Source organism: Callorhinchus milii, unplaced genomic scaffold (genome assembly GCF_018977255.1).
Source record: "Callorhinchus milii isolate IMCB2004 unplaced genomic scaffold, IMCB_Cmil_1.0 Scaffold16, whole genome shotgun sequence".
In the NCBI taxonomy this organism is placed as follows: Eukaryota; Metazoa; Chordata; class Chondrichthyes; order Chimaeriformes; family Callorhinchidae; genus Callorhinchus; species Callorhinchus milii.
This window is the reverse complement of record NW_024704757.1, coordinates 16300112-16320406: the sequence shown is the minus strand read 5'-3', so window position 1 is coordinate 16320406 and position 20295 is coordinate 16300112. Positions and strand designations below refer to the sequence as shown.

The window sequence follows — 20295 nt, the reverse complement described above, 5'->3', positions numbered from 1 at the left end:
TCTTGGTAACAGCGTTATGCTCTCTTGTTACCAGTTTATGGGAGGGCTTTCTCAAACTATTGCTTGTGAGCAAGTGAGATGAAATCAGTGGGCAAACTTTCAGAACACTTTGCCCCTGTTCTCTGGAACCATCTGCCTAGATCCCTCCTCAATCCCTCCACCTCGCAACCCTGCTTTTAAAACCTCTTTGACTATGCCTTCCTAACACCCCACCCTGCTCGGACTGGCACCCAGTGTACGTGAAGCAACTTTGTGACAGCCCACCCATCCGTTTCCTATGTGAAAGGCACTGTTTTAATGCAAAGTTTTAATGTAAAGTTTCAGTCTTTACATTTGTGAAACGTTTGGTTTTATCAGATGGGGAAATAGGCTTCAGTTATTAAGGAACATGTCAGCAGCAAAGGGAATCTTTTTATCTCTCCTCCTGAAAGTTCTTGGTCTTTGGTTTGGAGGTGGTGAATGGCTCTTTGTTGCAACCCCCCACTACCCCCACTGCGGGAGGTTGAAAGGCTAATCAATATGATTAAAAAGGAAGATGAACTATATTAATTGGGATTTTTTTTCAGTTCAATAAAAGAAAGTGCTCATTGTGTAGAGTGAGATCAGTGCACATTGGGACACATGATCACAAGGTGGCTGACCCTGATGTTACCTTAGTATAAACTGAAACTATTGAAGATGGGAGTGATGTAACCACACCCAGTATTGCTCTCGTGATCTCAATAATTCAACTGATTTGTACTGAGGTGGAGTGGAGCAGAGAGATGCTCTCGAGATGAGGACAACGTCTCACAAACAGCCATCAAGTAAATGAATGACTCTGTCTGTGGGAATTGGATTGTTGGCCAGGACACTGGGAGATAGAAACTCCCTTCCCTTTTCATATTGCGCCACGGGATCCTTAACATCCACCAATGATCCAATGTCATCCACATTCACCATGACACACGGACAGGAGAGACCATTCAGCCCATCGAGCCTGTTCCACTAGTATATTAGATCACAGAAGATCTTTTAATCCCACTTCCTCATTTTTCCCCCATAACCCTTTAATCCCATTAATTCTCAAGTACAGGTCTCAGTGATCTGGATCTCTTATATGCTTAGGTTCTACTTTCAGAATCTATTGACCCACAAACAGTGATTTACACAGTTAATCGTCTTTCAGGCACCAAAACCACTAAACTGTTGAAAGATGAATTTCAATCTATGGGTTTTGAAAACCAATAGCTTTGGCCTGACTTACATATCGGAGGAATGGACGGTTTTCACGTATCCAGCGTAGAGCAGTTTGTCATCCATCGGGATCAGGACCCGTAGTCCATCCTTCAGCTCGTCCTTGTCGATCACACAAGAGCGAGGAGCTGAGGGAAGAAGACAACCGCCCAATTACCACCAGAGGGCGAAATTCACCCCAACGAGCTTCACCCCCAATGTCATCACTCTGACATATCAATCGGGGTCTATTTTACTATTTTACCCCGAAAACTAAAAATAGCAATCTTCTCTTTTGCTGAGCCTTGTGTGTTTCTTTGGGGGGAGGGAGGAGGAGGATTCGGTGCTGTTTTTGTCACTCCTCGAATCTGAAGCGTGGCACTGGGAAACCTAAGGGCAGTATCGCTTGGAAAAACCTGACAACTTTGGATCTAACGTTCCCAAAGCTTTGATGGTAGATTAATCCATAGAGTCAACCATCAAAGTTTTGGGTTACGGTTCACCACACCATACCTAACCCATCCAGAACGAATGACTATCAACATCATGGTTATTGTAACCTGCGATTACGAGGATGTAGAAGGCGAACTAGATGGACTTTGGTCTTTTTTTGCCCTGCAATTCCTATGTTGCTATGGGCTTGATGTTTACAGGATGGTACATTATGCAGGTTAGAGTAGCACCAGGGCTCAACATACCTGGTGTTGAAGGCCTCTCTGTAAGCTTGCTTAGCGGCAAGTTCTCATCTTCAGAGAAGCTGCTGTCTTGATTCTGCTCAAAGTCCTCATCGGCTGCCATGCTCTCCATCAGTTTACTGACAGCGCCACCCTTGGAGCGAGCCTGCTGGAGACACCAGGGAAACCATTCAGGTTCAGGTCAATGGGAGAAACGTCTGAGACTCCCCCAACTTCCTGAACGTGGCACCAGCTCAATACAACAGAAAAGTCTTCAGGGCTTCTTACACAGTCATTGGCAAATACGGACCACCCATCGCAAACAGGCAGCACAATTGCGCACAGCGACGTCCCACACAAACAGCCGTGAAATTAATGACCAATTTTGTAAGGTGAGGTTTTATTTGGGAATCCTGATGATGGATATAAGATGGGTGTCACGGCAATTTTAGACGTTGAGTCTTTTCCACATGAATCGCCAGTACTTTTACAAACTGTTTTGACCTTCAAGGGGATCAAAGCCAATATTAGATACATTATTAGACATTCCTCCATTGCGGACAGGCTACAGTTGTCAGTATTAAGCTTCCTCACTCCCTTTACAGTATTTGAGGTACAGATCGTTACCTCTTTCTTCCCATCCTTTGGTTTTACTTTGACTTTGTTCTTCTTGCAAGGGCTTGAGCTGCAGGTCAGGCTGACTGTGGCCTCAGGAAGTCCAATCGCTAACTGGGGCGAAGGTAAACAGGGATGCAAATCCTTCCCTTTCTTCTTCTGGGATGAAGGGAAAGAAATAGATGATGAAATAAGCAGAGTTTGAGCTTTACTTCCCGAGTATCCCTATACAAGAGAGAGCGCGCGTGAGAGAGAGAGGAGAGAGAGAGAGAGAGAGAGCGCAATACCTTGTCTTTCACCTTGTTAAGCTCCTTCTTCGGGCTGAGGGTTGGGGTCTTCACACAGCGGCTGGCCTTGACAGGTGGGGGGGAGGAGAGGGGAGCGCTGGGCGAGAGCATGGCGGACGTGCTCACATCATTCAGGAATATCCTCTCGCTTCTCCTCCGGTTCCACAGGTCATCGTCGCTCACTTCGGGCCCAAAGTCAAAGGTGAACTCCTTGGGGAATTTCTCCTTCAGCTTGCGGACTCTCTTACCCTTCTCCCCCTTCTCCACCCCCCGCAGCTTGTCTGGGCTCTGCTGCTCGGGGCAGCTGCTGGGAATGATCCCACTCTGCTCCTGTATGGATTTCTTGGTCCTGAGGAAACCCGGCAGCTTCTGTTTGATTTTGATGTCGCTCTCAGAGTCCGTGTATTCAAATTCAGTACCTGGAGATAAATTAATTTAATAAAGTGAAAGAAAAGGAAGGGAATAAAACACTGAATGGGCCACGTGTGTATAACCTGGGGTTTAGGTGAGATGTCAAGAAAATAAGGCTGCGGTGAACTAGTTAATTACAATAATTAATATTAATTGTCGTCAGCCACGGTGGCCCTGCTCGGCAGGGTGAGTGTGTACATGCGTGATTGTGTTTGTAAAGGTGTTTGCGTTTGTGAGTGAATGTGCAAGCGAGTGTGCAAGTTAGTGTGCATGTGTGTAAGTGTACGTGTAAGAGTGAGTATGTAACTGAGAGTGTGGGGTGGGGCGGAGGGTTAAGGACAAGTTTGGGTTTGGCTAAAATAATAATAATCCTGTCATCTGACACTATTGAGACGTCTCAAAGTGCTTCACAGGATATACTGTGAAGTGGATTGACAGTATATTTTGGGGGGCAAAACACGGCAGTACCCCACAAACAGTCCTTGTGGTCAGATGTTCCGTAAATCCATTTGATATAGTATCTTTCACATCAGGAGTGACAACTCCAAAGCCTTGGCAGGACTCACTGTAAAGTGTGGTGACTGAATATTCATAACAATAACAACTAGCATTTGTACAGAGCTCCTCACGCGGGATAGCGTCCCAGAGCCCTTGATATGTTACATGGTTCACACAAGGAGAAAGATTGGACTCACCCATCAAGCTCTGTCTTTCTTCCTTCTTCTTGGCTTTCTGTTTGGCCTCCAGTTGAACCACGGACACAGGGGGGGTCATGATGGGGCTGGGCATTGCGCTGGCAGCAAACCTGGCGAGGAGACCCAGCCCACTCTCGTCCAGCCCGGGAGAGGACAGACCATCGCTGCAATCGTCCCTGTAGTCCTCTTCCTCAGAGGTGGAATCTACGTTGAGAAAATTAGCAAGTCAATGGTAAGAACAACTCTCTGTGCCCATAGTGTGCGGGTTGAAAGTACTGGAGAATGAATCCCTTTCCTATCTTCCCCTCAACCCACCCCCTTCACACAACCCATTCATTCATGAATTAATACTTTCCATCGCCAATGAGTTTCGCCCACAAAGTATACAGTCAATTCACTTTACAGTATATTCTGTGAGGTGTTTTTGAATGTGTCAACGACGTGATAAGGCGCTATATCAAATGCAGAGTTTAGTATTATTATTATTAGAGATTTCGGAAGGCTGGGGTTGAATTTACTTGGGAGCCAAATGACAAAAAAGGACATTAAATCGGTGTGTCTACTGAGACAAAGCATGGAGGGTTTCACTGGTCACAGTGAAGAGTCCGTTTTGCATTTGCGACAGAAAAATGATTCTATTTAAGAGGCTGGGAGGGACAGGTTTTGAACGCTACTGAAAAAACAGGATGTTCAGTATTGAACGAGTTAAATGGATCAAGAGAAGGCAATATCAGCAGTGAGAGAGATCATGGCTCTTTCTCCTACATCCTAGGCCACATCCCCACGGTAAATTCTACATTCTCCACTCTTCCAACCCGCATTGCTGCCAATTACACAGCAAGTCAGTAAAGCAGTACACACATACACACACACATATATATATTCAATAACAGAAGCTCTAAAATAACAGTGTGTAAAGACATTTCCATATTGCTAATCCTATTTAATCCTCTGACTGTTGGTATCCAGTCAATAGGCACCCTTAGTGCAAGGATTAAATTTACAAACAGGATTTACATTCAAATAGTGATTAGCAAAAATACAGGCAAAAAAAAGATTTTTTTGGCATTGTATAAAAAGATTGTATCATTTTCTACCATATTTTACTTTCAACAACAATATTTGGCGTATTTTGATTTGAAACATTCAAACAACATAGAGAGGCAGTTTAAATCCACTGAAACAGTGCAAAGATTAGTTAAAAGAAAACGCAAGGCGAGAAAGCCGATTGTTAGCAGCATCTGAGTTATTTAAGGATATATACAGCAGCGTCAGTATTGTTAAGCAAAGAAAGATTGGATGTGAGCGGTTTTAGCACTCGCAGTTTATTGGTAAAAGCAAGAAAGCCTACGGCGACAAAGCAGGCTGTGTGTAGGCAGACTTTGAACAGTTTTGGGTCAATATTTTTTTGGAGGTGATGGGGAGCGAGTAAATTGATATATATATATTATATATACTCTGTAAGATTACAATGTATTACTTGCATTTCAACTACCATGATGGGTAACAACATAAAAGATGGAAAGGGGGAGGGAGGAAGGGGGGAGAGGGAGTGGGGGAGGGGGAAAAAAACTTTTGTCTGAGTTAGCAATACGACTTTTGCTGAACAAATAAAAAAAAAAGAGAAAAATTGGTAAGGAATTTGTTTGTAGGTCAAGGATTCACATGAAGAAAAGTGGTGCTCCTACCTATGTGACAACGGGTCAAGGTTCTGCTGTCATGACAAGTGACCCACTGTAGGTGTCTGCCCTACTCCCAGCCAATCACTTTGCTTCTGAGCCGCATGAGAGCAATGCAAGAGACTGAGAGACATTCAAGCGTCATGGGTGGGGGTCAGTGAAGGGGTGTCAAGCAGCTGCCAGGAGAAAGCGAGCAATCTAGAAAAGCCAGGTTATTGTTTTAGTATCGGACATTAGGGGACAGCCATAAAGAACCCTATTACCCAAATATCCCTTAAGGCAAATTAATAACACATCTTGCCTTTCTTTATCAGTAGTGCAAAATTGGACCCTTTGTCTAGCCTTTGTAGACAATATGACTAAACTCCATGAAATTAACTTCTCTCTCTCTCTCTCTCTCTCTCTCTCTGTATCAGGGCTAATCTTATGACAATCCAGTGGCCAACTCCTTTCTTGCTCATATCCTGTCCTGCGAAAATACCATGTGAATTCAGCAGAGCACGTTAAAGAAACCCAAACCCACGATCATCTACACTCGTGGGCCTGCGTATATCCACAGAGATAAAGTCTTCCACATAAAGTGGGGAGCTTTCCTCCCTGGGGCATGTGGATATCTTCAGGCCACAGAGAAACCAAAGTGATCAATTTTTCACTGAGGTAAGAATAGAGCATGATTGTTCAGAGGCTATTGATTTTGTCGGTTGTTGCAAAACTCATTAAGGCAACCAGGTTTTAATGGGTTTTGGTGCACGTTTGACTGCAGAATGCACACAGGAATGGAGGGCAGGCCACTGGATTATCTGAGGCTGGCAATCATTCTCCCAGCAAGACCCAAAAGTACTTTATACCTCTCCTCAAAAAACAACATTCCAACGAGAATACTGGAAAGGCTTAAGCTCTGAGAAGCTATATCATCTAAGATGATGATTTTTTTTAAAAAAACGTGGATGAACAATGGTTTGGGTTTGACTTTCTCACTTAAAGGAGCATTGGTTACCAAAAAAAATTGGATTCTTCCTGGTTTGAGGTTGCTTGAGGTTGCAGTGCAGCCTTTTGTGCACTGCACTGCTCCACAGTTATGGTTAAGGATGGATTGTTTGGTCACATGGAGATACCCAAAGCGGAAAATAAATAAACCCTAACCTTTCGCTCAGCCACGTTCTAGTCAATATCCTTGACCTGGACCATTTAGAGGCAAATACTACCCTGAAGATGGCAGTTTTATGCGGTTTCACTTGCTGTTATGTTTCCACCTAGTCCTAATGCAAGTCCAGCTCTATTTAAATGCAGTTGTTTGCAGCAACAATGTTAACACAAAATTGCCCACCATCGCAAACAAAAGCTCTACTGGGACTCTCCTTGCTACATAGAAAGAGCTTCCTTCTGAAAAATCAACTCAAGGAAAATTTCAGGTAATTTTACGCTCACTCAAAAAAGTAACCGTTTTTTTCAAAAAACAATCTGTATTCAAGACAATTTGCACTTGGGAAGTTCTATTGGAAAGATATGCTTTTCTTTCCAACAGTTAGTAAAAGTAATGCAACAAAATTTAAAATCTACAAAATCAAGCTTAAAACTTCACACGGCAATTTTCCTGATTGATATATCTCAAAGGCCTTTGCTGAGTTTGAGCCAATGTCCAAAACCAACAATACTTCTGAGGGAGACTCCCTAGCCTATTAAATTATTGTCCAAGAGGGAACAACTGAGTATTTCATTCAGTACATTATGGCTTGTCAGTCTTGTTCAGTCTACAAAATGCCAAATGAATTCCATAGGACAATAATGAGTTCAGCACTGACTTTTGGGGTTTTGTTTTTGAAGGCGTCTGAACTAACAAAACAGAAAACAAGCCAACTAAACAAAGTGATAATGTGATTATCAGGGAAATTTGGGAAAGCATTAGAAACTAGAGGAGGCCATATCAGCAAGCTTCAAAAACGAGAACAGAATTAGAAACAGCTACATTTCCCACAAAGGGTTTAGTATGAAAGGGATATCTGAATAATAGAACGTCCTATTGCAAAGTGGGAATGAAGTGAAATGCCCTTTAGTCTATTAGACTACTTATTGAAAACAAATTAAAAAGCAGATGCAAAGCAAGAGAGACAAAGCACGCTTGTTTAGTTAAAAAAGAAATGAACATGTTTAATCAAGCTTCAGCACCAAATTGCAGTACAAACATTGGGCAAAACACACACACACAGAAACGGATTCAATTTACAATTCCAGTGGTTCATTGTAGCCTCTCAAGAGGCCAAATCCCAAGGGGGAGGGGATGGAATGGGAGGGATGGTGGAAAAAATTAGGAATTAGCCAAATGTAGGCTCCAAAAGAGCCAATACTTAAAAATATCACAGTTTCAAAAAAGGGCAGGCTACACTGCCAAAATTCAAGATGGCCAATAGTTTATGCCCATCACTTTCTCTCAACACCTGAGGGTTATGTCTTATTAACCTTGGTTGAATGAGTCGTCCGAACTGTCGCTAAAGGAAGATCCAGCCTCAGCCTCCTCCAGCAGCAAGGCAAAGTGCTTGAGTTTTGTCTTCTCGGTTGCTCGTTTAGGTCTGATAGTCCCTGCAGCAGACACTAGTCTCTTGGTCTGCGCTGTTACCAGCGAAACCTTGTTTCTCTTTGATATTGAGGCATAGAGCGCGGACGCCTTCTGTTTGGAGCCCGATCGCTCGGACGCGCTTGAGGTGGACTGCATTGGCCAGTCATCTTTTACCATCTCCTCCTCATCATCATCCTCCTCATCCTCCTCCGAGTCAGTATCTGCAGTGTTAAAGGTAGCACTCAGTGTCACCACTCACAGCCTCAATATACCACAGTGTTGTATAAATGCATCTCAAGTGACAGGGATTCTAATGCCAAAGGTGGAAAATGGCCAGAAATGTCCTCCAAGCGATCATTACGGTAACTTTATCCAACTAGTGTTAAACGGTTGGACACATTGGTCAGGAGGTAGCTTACATTAAATATATTTTGAAATACTGCTAGGAGGAAATTGACATTTAGTGTTAAGCATCAGTGTGAACTGATTTTATGTACATGTCAGCTCCAGGTAACCTCGCTATATTGATCACTTGGTTAAGATGTGGAAGCACGTTCAATTTTCTAAACACCGACTTAGTTGGTTGCTATAACTAGTCGTCAACTTGACAAACAAGAATCAAATTGGAAAGGCCATTGAGAGCCTCCCTTCCCTCCACAAGTGCCAGAAGACTTGGTACCTCACCCAAGTGGACATTCAAAGATCTTACAAGCTATTCAACTGTGAAGGCCCCAATCTTGTCCTGCACGAACAAAGACTTTCTTGTACTGTCACTGCCTGGTGAACCAGGGAACAAACCCCTGGATTCCAATCCATGACATGCTGAAGCCACCCGACAGAGATCAAACACCAGTCACCACAGCTAAATCAAGCTAGGACCTTCCTGGTTCACTTCGCACCACGTTTACATACAGACGCCGAGCCATTGGGAGTGCTCAAGATCATACACCACCTATTTCCAATATAACCAACTTACGTCTTCATACTGAAGTGTGCAGGTGGGATTCAGAAGGAACAATGTGCCGTATTGTAAAATACTGTATGTCTACCTTTCACCAAGTTCCCTCAAGTCGGTAGGATTTTCAGTCAATTAAGAAATGTGCATCTTAAAAGGCTAACAGTGCAACAACTCCTCAGTGAATGTTCCAATATGACATGATCAGAGATTCCTGCACTCCGGGAGGTCTAAGTATCCTGTCCCCGCCCCCACATTCCTCACTCTGAGAAGCACATCAGCAGCTCAGCAAATCAATCAACGACAACATTTTTGTACAGGCCGTCTTGAAGGAACGGCAATTTTTTTAAAAAAAGCAGTTTTTTGAACATATGTAAACATTTTCTGTGCCGTCACATTCGAGACTAGAGCAGAGGCTGACAGCAACGGAGCACAAAGAGCTCAGCTGTATATTGACAGCACGTTTCTAAACAAGCAACTTTTTTTGAAAAAATGTTCGATCGCATGCATGCAATACAGTAATGCTGTTCGATTCCAGACAACACACCAATTCTGTATCCCATCTGGGTCGTTTTCTTAAAGGTGGCTACGTGGAGTATATATATTATACTCCATTAACTCTACATTTTGCCCGCAAAATATACATTCAGTCCACTTTACAGACGTCTCAACGACGTGATGAGATGCATTACCAAATGCAAAGATTATTATATATATATATGCAATTCTATTTCAGTGAGTTTAAAGAGTAGAACTTACGGTAGGAGTAACTGCTGAGCCCAGACCTTGCTGGACAGTGAGAAGGCGTCATCCTACCCTTCATCTTCGAGCTGCATTCCATCTTCTTGCCCTTGACGGCCAGTTTGAGTTTGCTCTCTTTGGAGGAGAGCATGTGCTGTGAGCCGGCAGTGCTTTTGTGCAGTGCCTTCCTCCCGTCTCTCCTCAGAAAATCTTCGTGGGGGTTGCCCAGGTGCCGACAGTTGTCCATGGAGGTACATTTCTGCCTCCCCATGGAACCATCTGCAAACTTAAAGGGTGACTTTAGTTTAGTTAGCGAGAGCGTTTGGTGCAGCTTGGTAGCCAACTGGTCCTGTTCACTGACCTTCCTCTTCTTGGGTTTAACGTGGCTCTGTTGGGTTGAAAGTAACAGAAAGTCAAACATCAGTCACCATGTCGATATGAAGACAATCTCAACACCATAAGACTTCAATGAAGATTTAAAGTTAGGGGGATGGGGGAGAAGAGCAAGAATCCTGAGTCTAATGATAGACTTATTTCTCATCTCAAACAATAAGTTCAAGGTTATACATAATTTAAGGCAACACCATTAGGTGGGAAGGACTCTGGATAGAGATATTTAAACGCCAAATGATTCATAAATCCTAAAAGTGATAAAGAATGTGACTACAAATGGGGACAACCCATCACCTCGTCTTCCTCTAGTTGAATGACTGTAAATGGCATTTGATAGAACGGGTTTAAAGCTTGGTACAGGCTGATCAGACTTCAAGAGCTGTTTTGTATTCAGTTTGTTGAAGAGGACCATTGAAGCTGTCCTATTGCCAATGGCTCACCTCAAGGTAAAAGCTAGAAGAGGCGTTGTGATCATCCCACATCTGACTTCTCCCTTTCATTCTCACGCTCACGCTCTCCAGCTGATCCTCTTCATCCTGGTTCAGTCCTTTGACTCTTTTTCTGGCTCCTTCGCCCATCTCCATCTCATCACACAGCAGGAATCCTCTCAAATGCCTGATGATCAAAATGCACAGTAACAAACCATATTGACTGGGATCATTAATGTGAACCAACTATAACTGGCGATCAATGTTACACAGAAAAATCTTCTGCTCTCCCAACAACGCATCCGACTCTCGTTGTCTTCCGCTGAGGGTTCAGACACTTCAATGTAAGCACAATCGAGCAAAGTTCTAGTCACCCTCTGGTACCTGACCAAGATTCACCTGCGAGTCTAGACGATGAGTTCCAACACCAACATTACTTGACCGTGGAGCAAAGGATTATTACAGGTGACCTCAGTTTACGCACAAATACCTGCAGCAGAAGTCACTCGATAGCTGATTTCTATCACCTCCCAACTACTGGAGCCAATTATACTTCTTTTATTGCCATCAAGATTGAGATCATCCAGGTCAGCACACACTGTTAATGGAGTCAGAAAATGTTTTTTCTATATATATATATATATAGAATATATTGTTATATATTGTTTTTGGTCAGCTGGGCATCTGACAGGAGTGTAAACCCAACACCGTGCTTAAGAGTATTCCAAATTCTCGTGTATTTGGAATGAAATGCACGGGGGAAACACATCCTGCATACTTAATCCTGGAGAGTGTTAAGCCATTTCTAATGGGATTCCTTAACGAGGATATCACAGTCCCATAAATAGACATTCTTTCTAGTAACTGAGTACGTCACACAGCTCCTCAGGAACTTCACTGTGATGTGACCTACATGCAGTTCCTGTGGGTTGGTGGGAAGAAATGTAGAAATTATGCATTCTGGACCCCACTGTTGAACAACTTATGGACTTGAGAGGGGAGAGAGAGAGAGAGGTGTAACCTACACAGATTAATCCTGATGATCTAATAACATGTTATATTAGTTCATGGTTCAGTGACCTCCCCTAACGATTTCATACCGCAGTGGACAACAGTAACAACTTGCATTTATATAGCGTCCCAGAGAACTTGAAACCTTCCTCCTCACTATGGACAAACCTGTCCCCTCACTATGAAGCGTTGACAGACAGTGACTTGAAAGTTAATTGTTGAACTGGTTTGAAAGTATAGGACACAGGGTGTTAATATAGGAGTGGCGGAGTTGGGTGGGGTGGGGGGGGGGGGGGAGGGCGGTCTTGTGTTCAGGTAACACTTGCCAAAGTCATGGGACGTTTGCCCAGTCAATAAGTGAATGGCTTCTTATCCAGGAATGAACTTACTTCCCACTCTTGTAGTCACCTTTCCCTCTATCGACAAACAGTGAAGCAGTACTCGAGCCGTGTTTCCTCTTTCGTGGCCTTCCAGGTCCCCTCCTCCCCAAACTCCTGCTTTTCTCATCTCGGGTTTCCCTACAAAGATACGGTATGGAGCGTTTTGAAATATCACTTGGAAACCAGTAGGTGTTGTAGATCAAAACACATTTTGATTGATCTTAACTAAGAGAATCTACTTTGGTCCGTGTTCCTGTTTGCAATGTGCTCAGTGTTAAGCCTTCACAGTGACTAGGCTTCAATTGGCTCTTTGCAGGTCGATTGGTGCGCTCGGGAATTTGAATGACTCCATCCATCTTTATTGTGACTGAACCACATTTGCTACTGGTAGTGGAAAGGATGAAACCTCAGGACTTCAGATGTATTGGTTCACTGTGAAATCCCCAAGTAGATTCAAAGGAACACTGCAACCATTTGGCTGCAACTCATAGTCAGCTTTACTGAAGGGTCCCCAAAGCCAAGTCACTTACTCAGAATCTCTCCTCTTCTGGAGTTTGGCCAGCTCCCTTTGTTTCTCCTTGTATCTCCTCTGTAGCTCTGCCAACCTCATCCTGTAATCCACCTCCATGGCATCCATCCCCTCGATGGCAGATTTAATGGAGAACATCTAGGTTTAAAGGCATACGGCTTTAGAGATAGGCTTGAGCCAGTGAGCTCCTTAACATTTTGAAGTGGAATTCATATCCGTAACACCTATAGATCAATAACAGCAAATCTTTCAAAGATATCAGGAGGATGTCCCAAGGGCACTCACCGGCTCGTCCTTCTTCTGCATCCAGCTGTAGCGTTTATTAGGGTTCAGCTCACGAGAGAGTCTGATCATCGGGGCACCACAATGTGTGTCCTTCAGAACATCTGTGCTGATGTTAGTCATGGCGTCCATCATCAGTACCTGTGTGCTGGCAGCAAGTAGGCTTTCCAAATCCAGGTGGACCTCACCCCCTTCCAGTCCTTCAAAGACAACCACAGGCAAAGATTCTTTTACAATGTTTTTGCCCCCTCCCCCCCACCCACCATCAAATGCAATTATACTGTTACCATTTGGATATCATGTATATCAGTGATGGTCAAACTTTATGGTTGCCCGACAAAATACATATTCTTGATTGAATATTTCTTCATTTCTATACATTAGTCACTATACATTTTGTGGGTAAACACAGCAGCCAAATGGCACGCAGCAAATTCCCAATTACATGATGTGAATGACAAATTTATTTGGGAGATTGTTGGGATGGGACCACTTGGACAAACTCCCATTTTTGAATAGTTCCGTGGAGATCTTTAACAGGCATCTATAGATGGTTTAACCTTTGATCCAAAACACAGCAACTCTGAGACAATGCAGTCCACCTCCCCAGAACTATACTGGAGTGCCAGCTTGGACGGTAGGATCAAAGCCTCCACGAGTGATCTTAACTTGAGTGATCTTAAATTTTAATACAAACTGGGTCTCACAGGGTAGGGAGGGCAAGGTAGACTTTGTAGCCCAGTTATATTTATGTATCAGAGAGTTTTAATTAAACCTTACAATATTTCTCATCGCAATTTTTCATTTAGACAATAAAATATTTTCAAGGTGTTACTTACGTTGCAGCTCGCTGGAATTGCGGCGTTCCAGCTCAAGCTCGGCTATTTCACTGAGGAGGGCAATGCCGATGAGGGCAGAGCTGTCAGCCACCTGGAAGTCAGGAGGCATTGTGAGGACGGTGGTTGTGATGGTCTGAATGGGCAGCGATGAGACCTGAGGGAGCTCCACCGCAGCCATCAAGGCATTCAACCCAGCCATCGGGTCATCAAGCTTGATGTCCGGGACCGCAACGTCGGGGATCTGAAACCGCAGCAGTTCTTCTTTCAAGTCACAAAAGTTCTCCAGGGCATGGTCTGTAACTTCTGAAGGCCCACCATGCAATACACCTTCACCACTACTCTCATTGTCCACTCGCTCGGTTTTGAAACAATGCTCGTTGTGGTGTGCGAGTTCCTCCACCTTTGAGATGTCCATTTCAGACTGTGCCAAAGTGTCTTCAAAGTCTATTCGAGGTGAGCTGTCCTGGACCTGTTGAAGCTCAACCTTAGCCTCCAACTGAGGAGCACAAGCCAGCATCCTATAAGTTGATGGGCAGCCTGGGGCATCTTCTTGGCTCTCCATGACAGGTGTGACTTTGGGTTCTGTGGTCAAGTTCGTTGGTTCACTGCTCATTTCCCGCACAAACGGCAGGGGTTTGCTCTGCAGCTCCGCGTGTTGATCACACAGGGTCTTGCTCTCCTCAAGTTCAATCAGGTCTTCGTGTTCCACTTTGGTCTCAATAGGTTCCGCGTCCATCGTGGCCTGCAAGTGCTCCTCTGTCGTTGGGGAGTGCAGGCGAATGGGCTTGGCGCCTGGCGAGGAGGGTGTGATGGAGCAGGGCATGGGCGCAGAGGGCTCGGCTGGCAGGGGCACATCCGGGGCCAAGCCATCAGCGTCCGATGCAGCCGCCGGCTGCAGCAGGTAAGGGTAGTGGCTGCCGAACGATGTGGGGAGAGACTGATAAGGATATCCTGGCGCAATCTCTACAAAACACAGAGAATAAAGGACCCACATTACATCCAGTCTTATTCCAATGGCCCACGTGCAGACACACGATGGCACCTCTGGTTTTAAGAGCGTCAGCCATTGTGCTCACAGAACAGACCTCAGCTCAGCTTTAACAGCTCATCCAATGGATGGCAATATAACCCATCCCTTAGCACTGTATTGGGGTGTCAGCCTAGACAAGACGACTTCAAAGTCTCTGATGTGGGAGCCTGAACCCACAGCCTTCTGCCTCAGAGACGAGATTGCTGCTGACTGAGCCAGGCTGACACCCAGTAACTGGCCCAAGCCCATCACCCAATCTCAAACAGGAAGGTGACCTGACCACCCGAGCAGGTGCCAGAATACTGTTGGTGGAGGTCTATTCCATGGTAGGGAGAGGGGAAAATGATTCCCCCTCTTCCCCCTTCCTTCACCCACCCCCCAACAAAATAATGAAATAAACAGTAAACCTCCTTACCGGGAAACAAGGCCTGAAAGGAGGCAGACGCCTCCTTCTCCAAGCTTTTCTTGTCGGGTTCCTGGGAGGCTTCCTCTTTCTGGGGCAGAGGGGGAGTGGGCGGGGGCGAGGCCTGGGGAGGGCTGGACGGACGAGATGTCGGAGACGGTAAGTGGTAAGGTCGTGGGGGCAAAGCTTCCTCCATCTCCTGCCTGGCATCAGACTTCAGTTTCAACATGGGAGAGGGAGCGTGGGCAGGGAGAGGTGGGGTGACAGTTTTATTGTAGGAGGTGGATGGTCCTGGGGAATGGCACGGATGTCTCTTGTGTAACATTCCTGAAGAGGAGCAGGTCATCATGAGGCCAGACTTGCTTCCCTCAGAACTTCTCTTACACACTTTCTCTTCCATTTCACTCCTGTGCTCAGTGGCCTTCAACCTTTCCTGTTGTAGACATTAAAGCAGCGTTATAAACTGAAGCCCGCCCTCCCTCCTGGGAGAGAGATTCCACCCGCGTCTAACATCGACTCTTTATTTATGTCACGTTTCGGAGCTTGCAGAATTCGTCAAAATTCCTAAATATCGCCTGAATTTCTAGGCCTTTTTTATTCCCCTGTAATTTTCTTGAAAGTTAAAGCTGAACGTGACAATTTCCTTAATATATTTGAGCTTCCTAGGATAGCTACTTTTTGCTGGAGGTTGTCTGGCCACCATTGAATAGTCTTATTATTGTTGTAACATTGTTATTATTATTTTAATATTATCATGATTCTGCAGAACAAAACCAGCGGTCAGTGCGGTGTGACCAGCCGGCGTAAGAAAGAACGTAAGAACTGAAGAATTTGCTGGGCGAAAAAAGACCAAGGTCCATCCAGTTCACCTTCCACCATCCTAGCAGTTGCTTGACATCTTGACGTGTCGTGTCCCAAACTATATAAGCACCGCTATGTACACCTCAGGCTCAGCCCCCACCCCCCTCCACATTGCCAACACCCGCGTGTCTCCGCTGATGGACTTACGACGAGCTGTGCGCTGCGCTGGATCTCCATGGCGTGGGCAGCCTGCTGCTGCAGCACATACAGCTCGTGCTGGCGGAGGAGCTGCTGGTGGGAGAGGAGCTGGAGCTGGTGTGCGTGCTGTAGGGAGCCCCCCGCAGGCCCTGGGTACATGGCTGGCCAAAGTGGGGGAGCTCGCTCCATCAGCTCAGCTGTGGGGGGCAAACAGCAACAACAAATTACACTCGTGCAGTTCCTTTCGCATCAGGAGGTCATCCCAAGGCGCTGGACACAGCAACGACAACACAGTTAGGATTTATAAAGGGAAAAGAGAAACAGGCCTGGTACATACACTCCGTGGCCCTGTTATACAAGTCACTTCAACAACAACTGGTACTTGCATTTATATAGCACCCTTTATGCACACGCACTTACACACACACACACACACACACACTCACTCACACACACACACACACTCACACTCTCACACACTCACACACATTCACACACACACACACATTCACACACACACTCACACACTCTCACACACATCACTAGGCTTCCCCCCCACCACCTCCCTTAACGTACCAAAGTGCGGTATATGTTCTGTTGGGATGACCACCAGCTGCCCAGACTGAGGGTCTCTGGCGAGCTGGTACGCTGATGGCATAGAGCTGGGAATGCTGGGGTGAAATCCAGCTGGAATGCCCTGGTGTAACGATGGATGACTTAGTCCTGCAGGAAACAGGGAGAAGAGAGCAGCTCATGACACTGTTTTTTTCTGTGTTTTCACTGAGGAGCAAAATGTCAGGGAATTGGGATCAAAATATCTGACAAAATCCGATAATCGGGTGGAACATGCTCGATGGTCAGTCTGTATCCGACACGTGGAAACCCATCACCGGGCTCCACAGAATCCAACCCGATAGAGATCCCCGTGTGAGACTGTGGGCTGTGAGCTGATAGCTGGTGACTGGGGGAGGAACGAGGGCAGGTTGTGTAACTTTGCTGCTTTGAGAATTACATTGATTGTGTGTTTGCAAGATTTCTTTGCTGCCATTTATTCCCTGTGCCTGTGCCATGCAGGGAAAGAAGTCCACTGTTGAGCTTTGTACTGACCGTAAGGATGTCCCGTCAACCACATGGAGGGACTGCCCGTGCGAGGGAGCCAGGGGTGCGTGGCTAAGTGTGAGGTGGGGTCAGCAGGCCAGCGTCCTGAACCAGCCAGAGCTGGGCCTCCCATCACCATCAGGTTAGAGTTCAGGTTAGTGGTGCTGCAGCTCGAGGGGTGTATCCGGGCAAAATCCACCATCTCCTTACTGTCCCTGCATGGTGGGCCAAACAGGAAAATCAGGTCAGTCAAACAGCAAGTTCAAACAACCTTTACTTGATACTTATCTTATATGTACATCACAGTATCACCCATCGACTGACTGACTGAAGGAACGTTCGACTAAGTTTAGACGAGGAGGTGGTCAGATTAACTGTTGCTGAGCACCAATGAGGAGTAACTCGGCTAATTTCTTGGGAGTAACAAGGGCTGGCAATAAATGCCAATTGCACACACCCTGAGACAGAGGAACACAAACTCTGATCTCAGGCTGGGCTGCTACTAACATTATTCTCTGTGTCCTGGGGTTGGGAGAGGAGGGGAGGGAATAAGCCATGGCTCCTTGCTTTTGATCCATCCAGAGATCTCAGGTATAGATGTGTGTAGATGTGGGGGAAGGAGAGCAAGACTGGGTTGAATTGTGATGCTTCCTGTAGTTAATAAATCAAGTCAGCACTCACTGTCAAGAGCACATGTGAATAGTAGCAACTTGGATTTATACAGCGCCTTTCATAATGTAGAAAAATATCCTAACAGGCTTTACAGAGAAGGAGTGAGAGCCCAAAGCAGGGAAAGAGGAGAGGAGGGAGGGTATGGGTCAAATAATAATGTATTTGCCATTTGTCGGTATTTGCAACAATACTGACCAAGTGGCTAAAACAAATGATGTTTTGTGTGGTTTAACTGTACGCAATGGGGGTTGTTGCAAATCCTATCTTTCCTACACACATGTAACAATGGTAGATGGCGGGGCCGGGAAAGTGAGATTCAGCAGCACTTTGTGAAGCAAACATCTTAAGCGTTCATCTTTGACTTATCTGTGCGCGCAGAAAGACAGGAAAGCATAAATCACTTAACAGCATAACAGCTCCACACCTCAGTTGGAAGCAGTGAATAGGTTTCTCTCTCTCCCTATACACACACATTGGGCCGCACCAACAAAGAACAAACAACTCAGAAGGAAATGAACTGATACTGAGGGTCTCCAGGTCCCAAGCCCTGGATTCAAAAAGCTTTTTATCTGGTAACAAATAAAATAAAAAGGGCCATAAAAAATATAAAACCAGATTCTTTTTCTCTGAAGGCAATTCCCAACACACCCTCTTGCATTGTTCTTTTGTCTGTTTTTCACTGTAAATATAAGTAAAAGCTGAAAGCTTTTTCATTCACATGGGCAGAGCAGAGAGGCAGAACAGTGAGTAGTTTCCTCTCACTGTAACTTCAGGGGATCGACTTTCAATAGCCCCGAAGGTCAAGTTTGCAGGTCAAAAAAAAGATGCATTGCAAGGTCGAGATACACAATTCCACCTTCAAAAATAACATTGGGCAGAATTGTGGACAATTCTCAAGATTCACTCTTCAATTTGAAATCAGTTTTTCTGTACTTCTTCCCCAGACACCGGTTTCCTGATTCACACTCCAACCGTGAGAATTTCTTGTAAATCATCTCCATATCAATGATTAGACATTGTTAAGATGCCTCAAAGCCACTGCAGGGAATATACTGAATTACAGTAAATTAATTAACTGTATATTTTGTGGGGGTCATTGAGCAAATTAAACTTAAGCGTGTTTGTGAAAAAAAATCATGTGATAGTTTTTGGTCAGAGTAGCTGTACTGGACTTGGCAGAAGAACTGATCTGTCTGCTCAAACCACTGAAACTCCAAGACTCTGAAACATGTGGGATTTTATGAATGAAAAACACACTGACCTGAGCAGCTTCTCCTGCTCCCGGGCGATGAGGTGCTCCTCCCGGTGCCGGTGACGATCCTCACTTCTCTCCTCATCCGTACGGCCGTGTCCTGGGAAGGAGAAACCATGTGAATCCCCCCCTCTCTCACACACGCGCTCACTCTCTCTCTCTCACATACTCTCTCTCTCTCTCTCTCCCCCACTCACTTTGCTCTCTCTCTCTCACAACACACACCCATCCCCACGAAGAGAAAAAGTGGTCCTTAAACTCAACCAGGATTGTAAAGGATGCTAACAACAACTTGCTGTGGATGTTTTAGATGAAAAAGGTTCAAAACCACATATTGCACGTATATAGCGCCTTACACACCAGAAAGCGCCTGGCTGGCTTCATATTAATTGCTGGGATAAACGAACGTTAAAAGTTTGGATTAACGTTTCCCGAATAATTACAAGACAAACTCATTGCTGGGATAGTTCATCATGGACATGGTCCTCAGTGTGTCTATCTGATTGGCCGGGGTTCTTTGTATTGACAGTGGGAGTCTGACAATTTACTGCTGTCCTTTTGCTATGTGGCCCACAGCCAAGAGTGAAGTGGAAAGGAGATGTGGAATGTTTTCTTTTGTGTGGATAAATGAAAGATTTTGAGCCCAGAAGCTAAAAGAAAAATACTTTGTGGTGCCTGAGCTCAACAGGAATCCAAATAAACTGTGTGTGAGTGCTGCAGATCCTCGATGGAAAGTCTTAAAAGGAAAAAACATCATATTGCCCCGGCGTCTCCGTGGTTTTATGAAAATAATGTGTAAATTCTATCTGTGGCTTCAGCTGAAGTGGGGGCGAGATTTAGTGAGCAGACTTTACGGAGAGGAAAATCCGTTGTGTATTTCTGAAAACAGTGCGTGGGGCCTCAGTTTCTCATTCACTCAGGTTCGCCCTCGATATACGCAGTCACTACGCTGTGAGACATCCTTCTGACATGAAAGGCATTATTTCAGATGTAAGGCTTATCGTTATTATTATTTCTCAGGACAGGTTCACATCAGCGCAGTGTAACACGGGCCCCAGGGGATTTCACAGCGATCACCATTACACAGAGATCTTCCCCCTTAACCACCTCCCACCCCCCCACCCACGGGAGTCTGAAATTCCAGGCGGCATTT

General features: G+C 45.2%; 1 protein-coding gene across 1 annotated transcript in view; it reads right to left on the bottom strand.

Annotated features, from left to right (window-relative positions):
* tnrc18 (trinucleotide repeat containing 18) overlaps nt 1–20295 on the bottom strand; it is a 46122-nt gene that overhangs the window by 10974 nt on the left and 14853 nt on the right. Inside the window, 17 exon segments of the mRNA XM_007906148.2 lie at nt 1247–1364; nt 1914–2058; nt 2517–2663; nt 2792–3210; nt 3898–4101; nt 8034–8351; nt 9845–10214; nt 10660–10834; nt 12048–12176; nt 12569–12705; nt 12853–13049; nt 13689–14651; nt 15134–15554; nt 16130–16317; nt 16697–16843; nt 17228–17433; nt 19152–19242. Coding sequence (XP_007904339.2) covers nt 1247–1364; nt 1914–2058; nt 2517–2663; nt 2792–3210; nt 3898–4101; nt 8034–8351; nt 9845–10214; nt 10660–10834; nt 12048–12176; nt 12569–12705; nt 12853–13049; nt 13689–14651; nt 15134–15554; nt 16130–16317; nt 16697–16843; nt 17228–17433; nt 19152–19242 — 4375 coding nt within the window.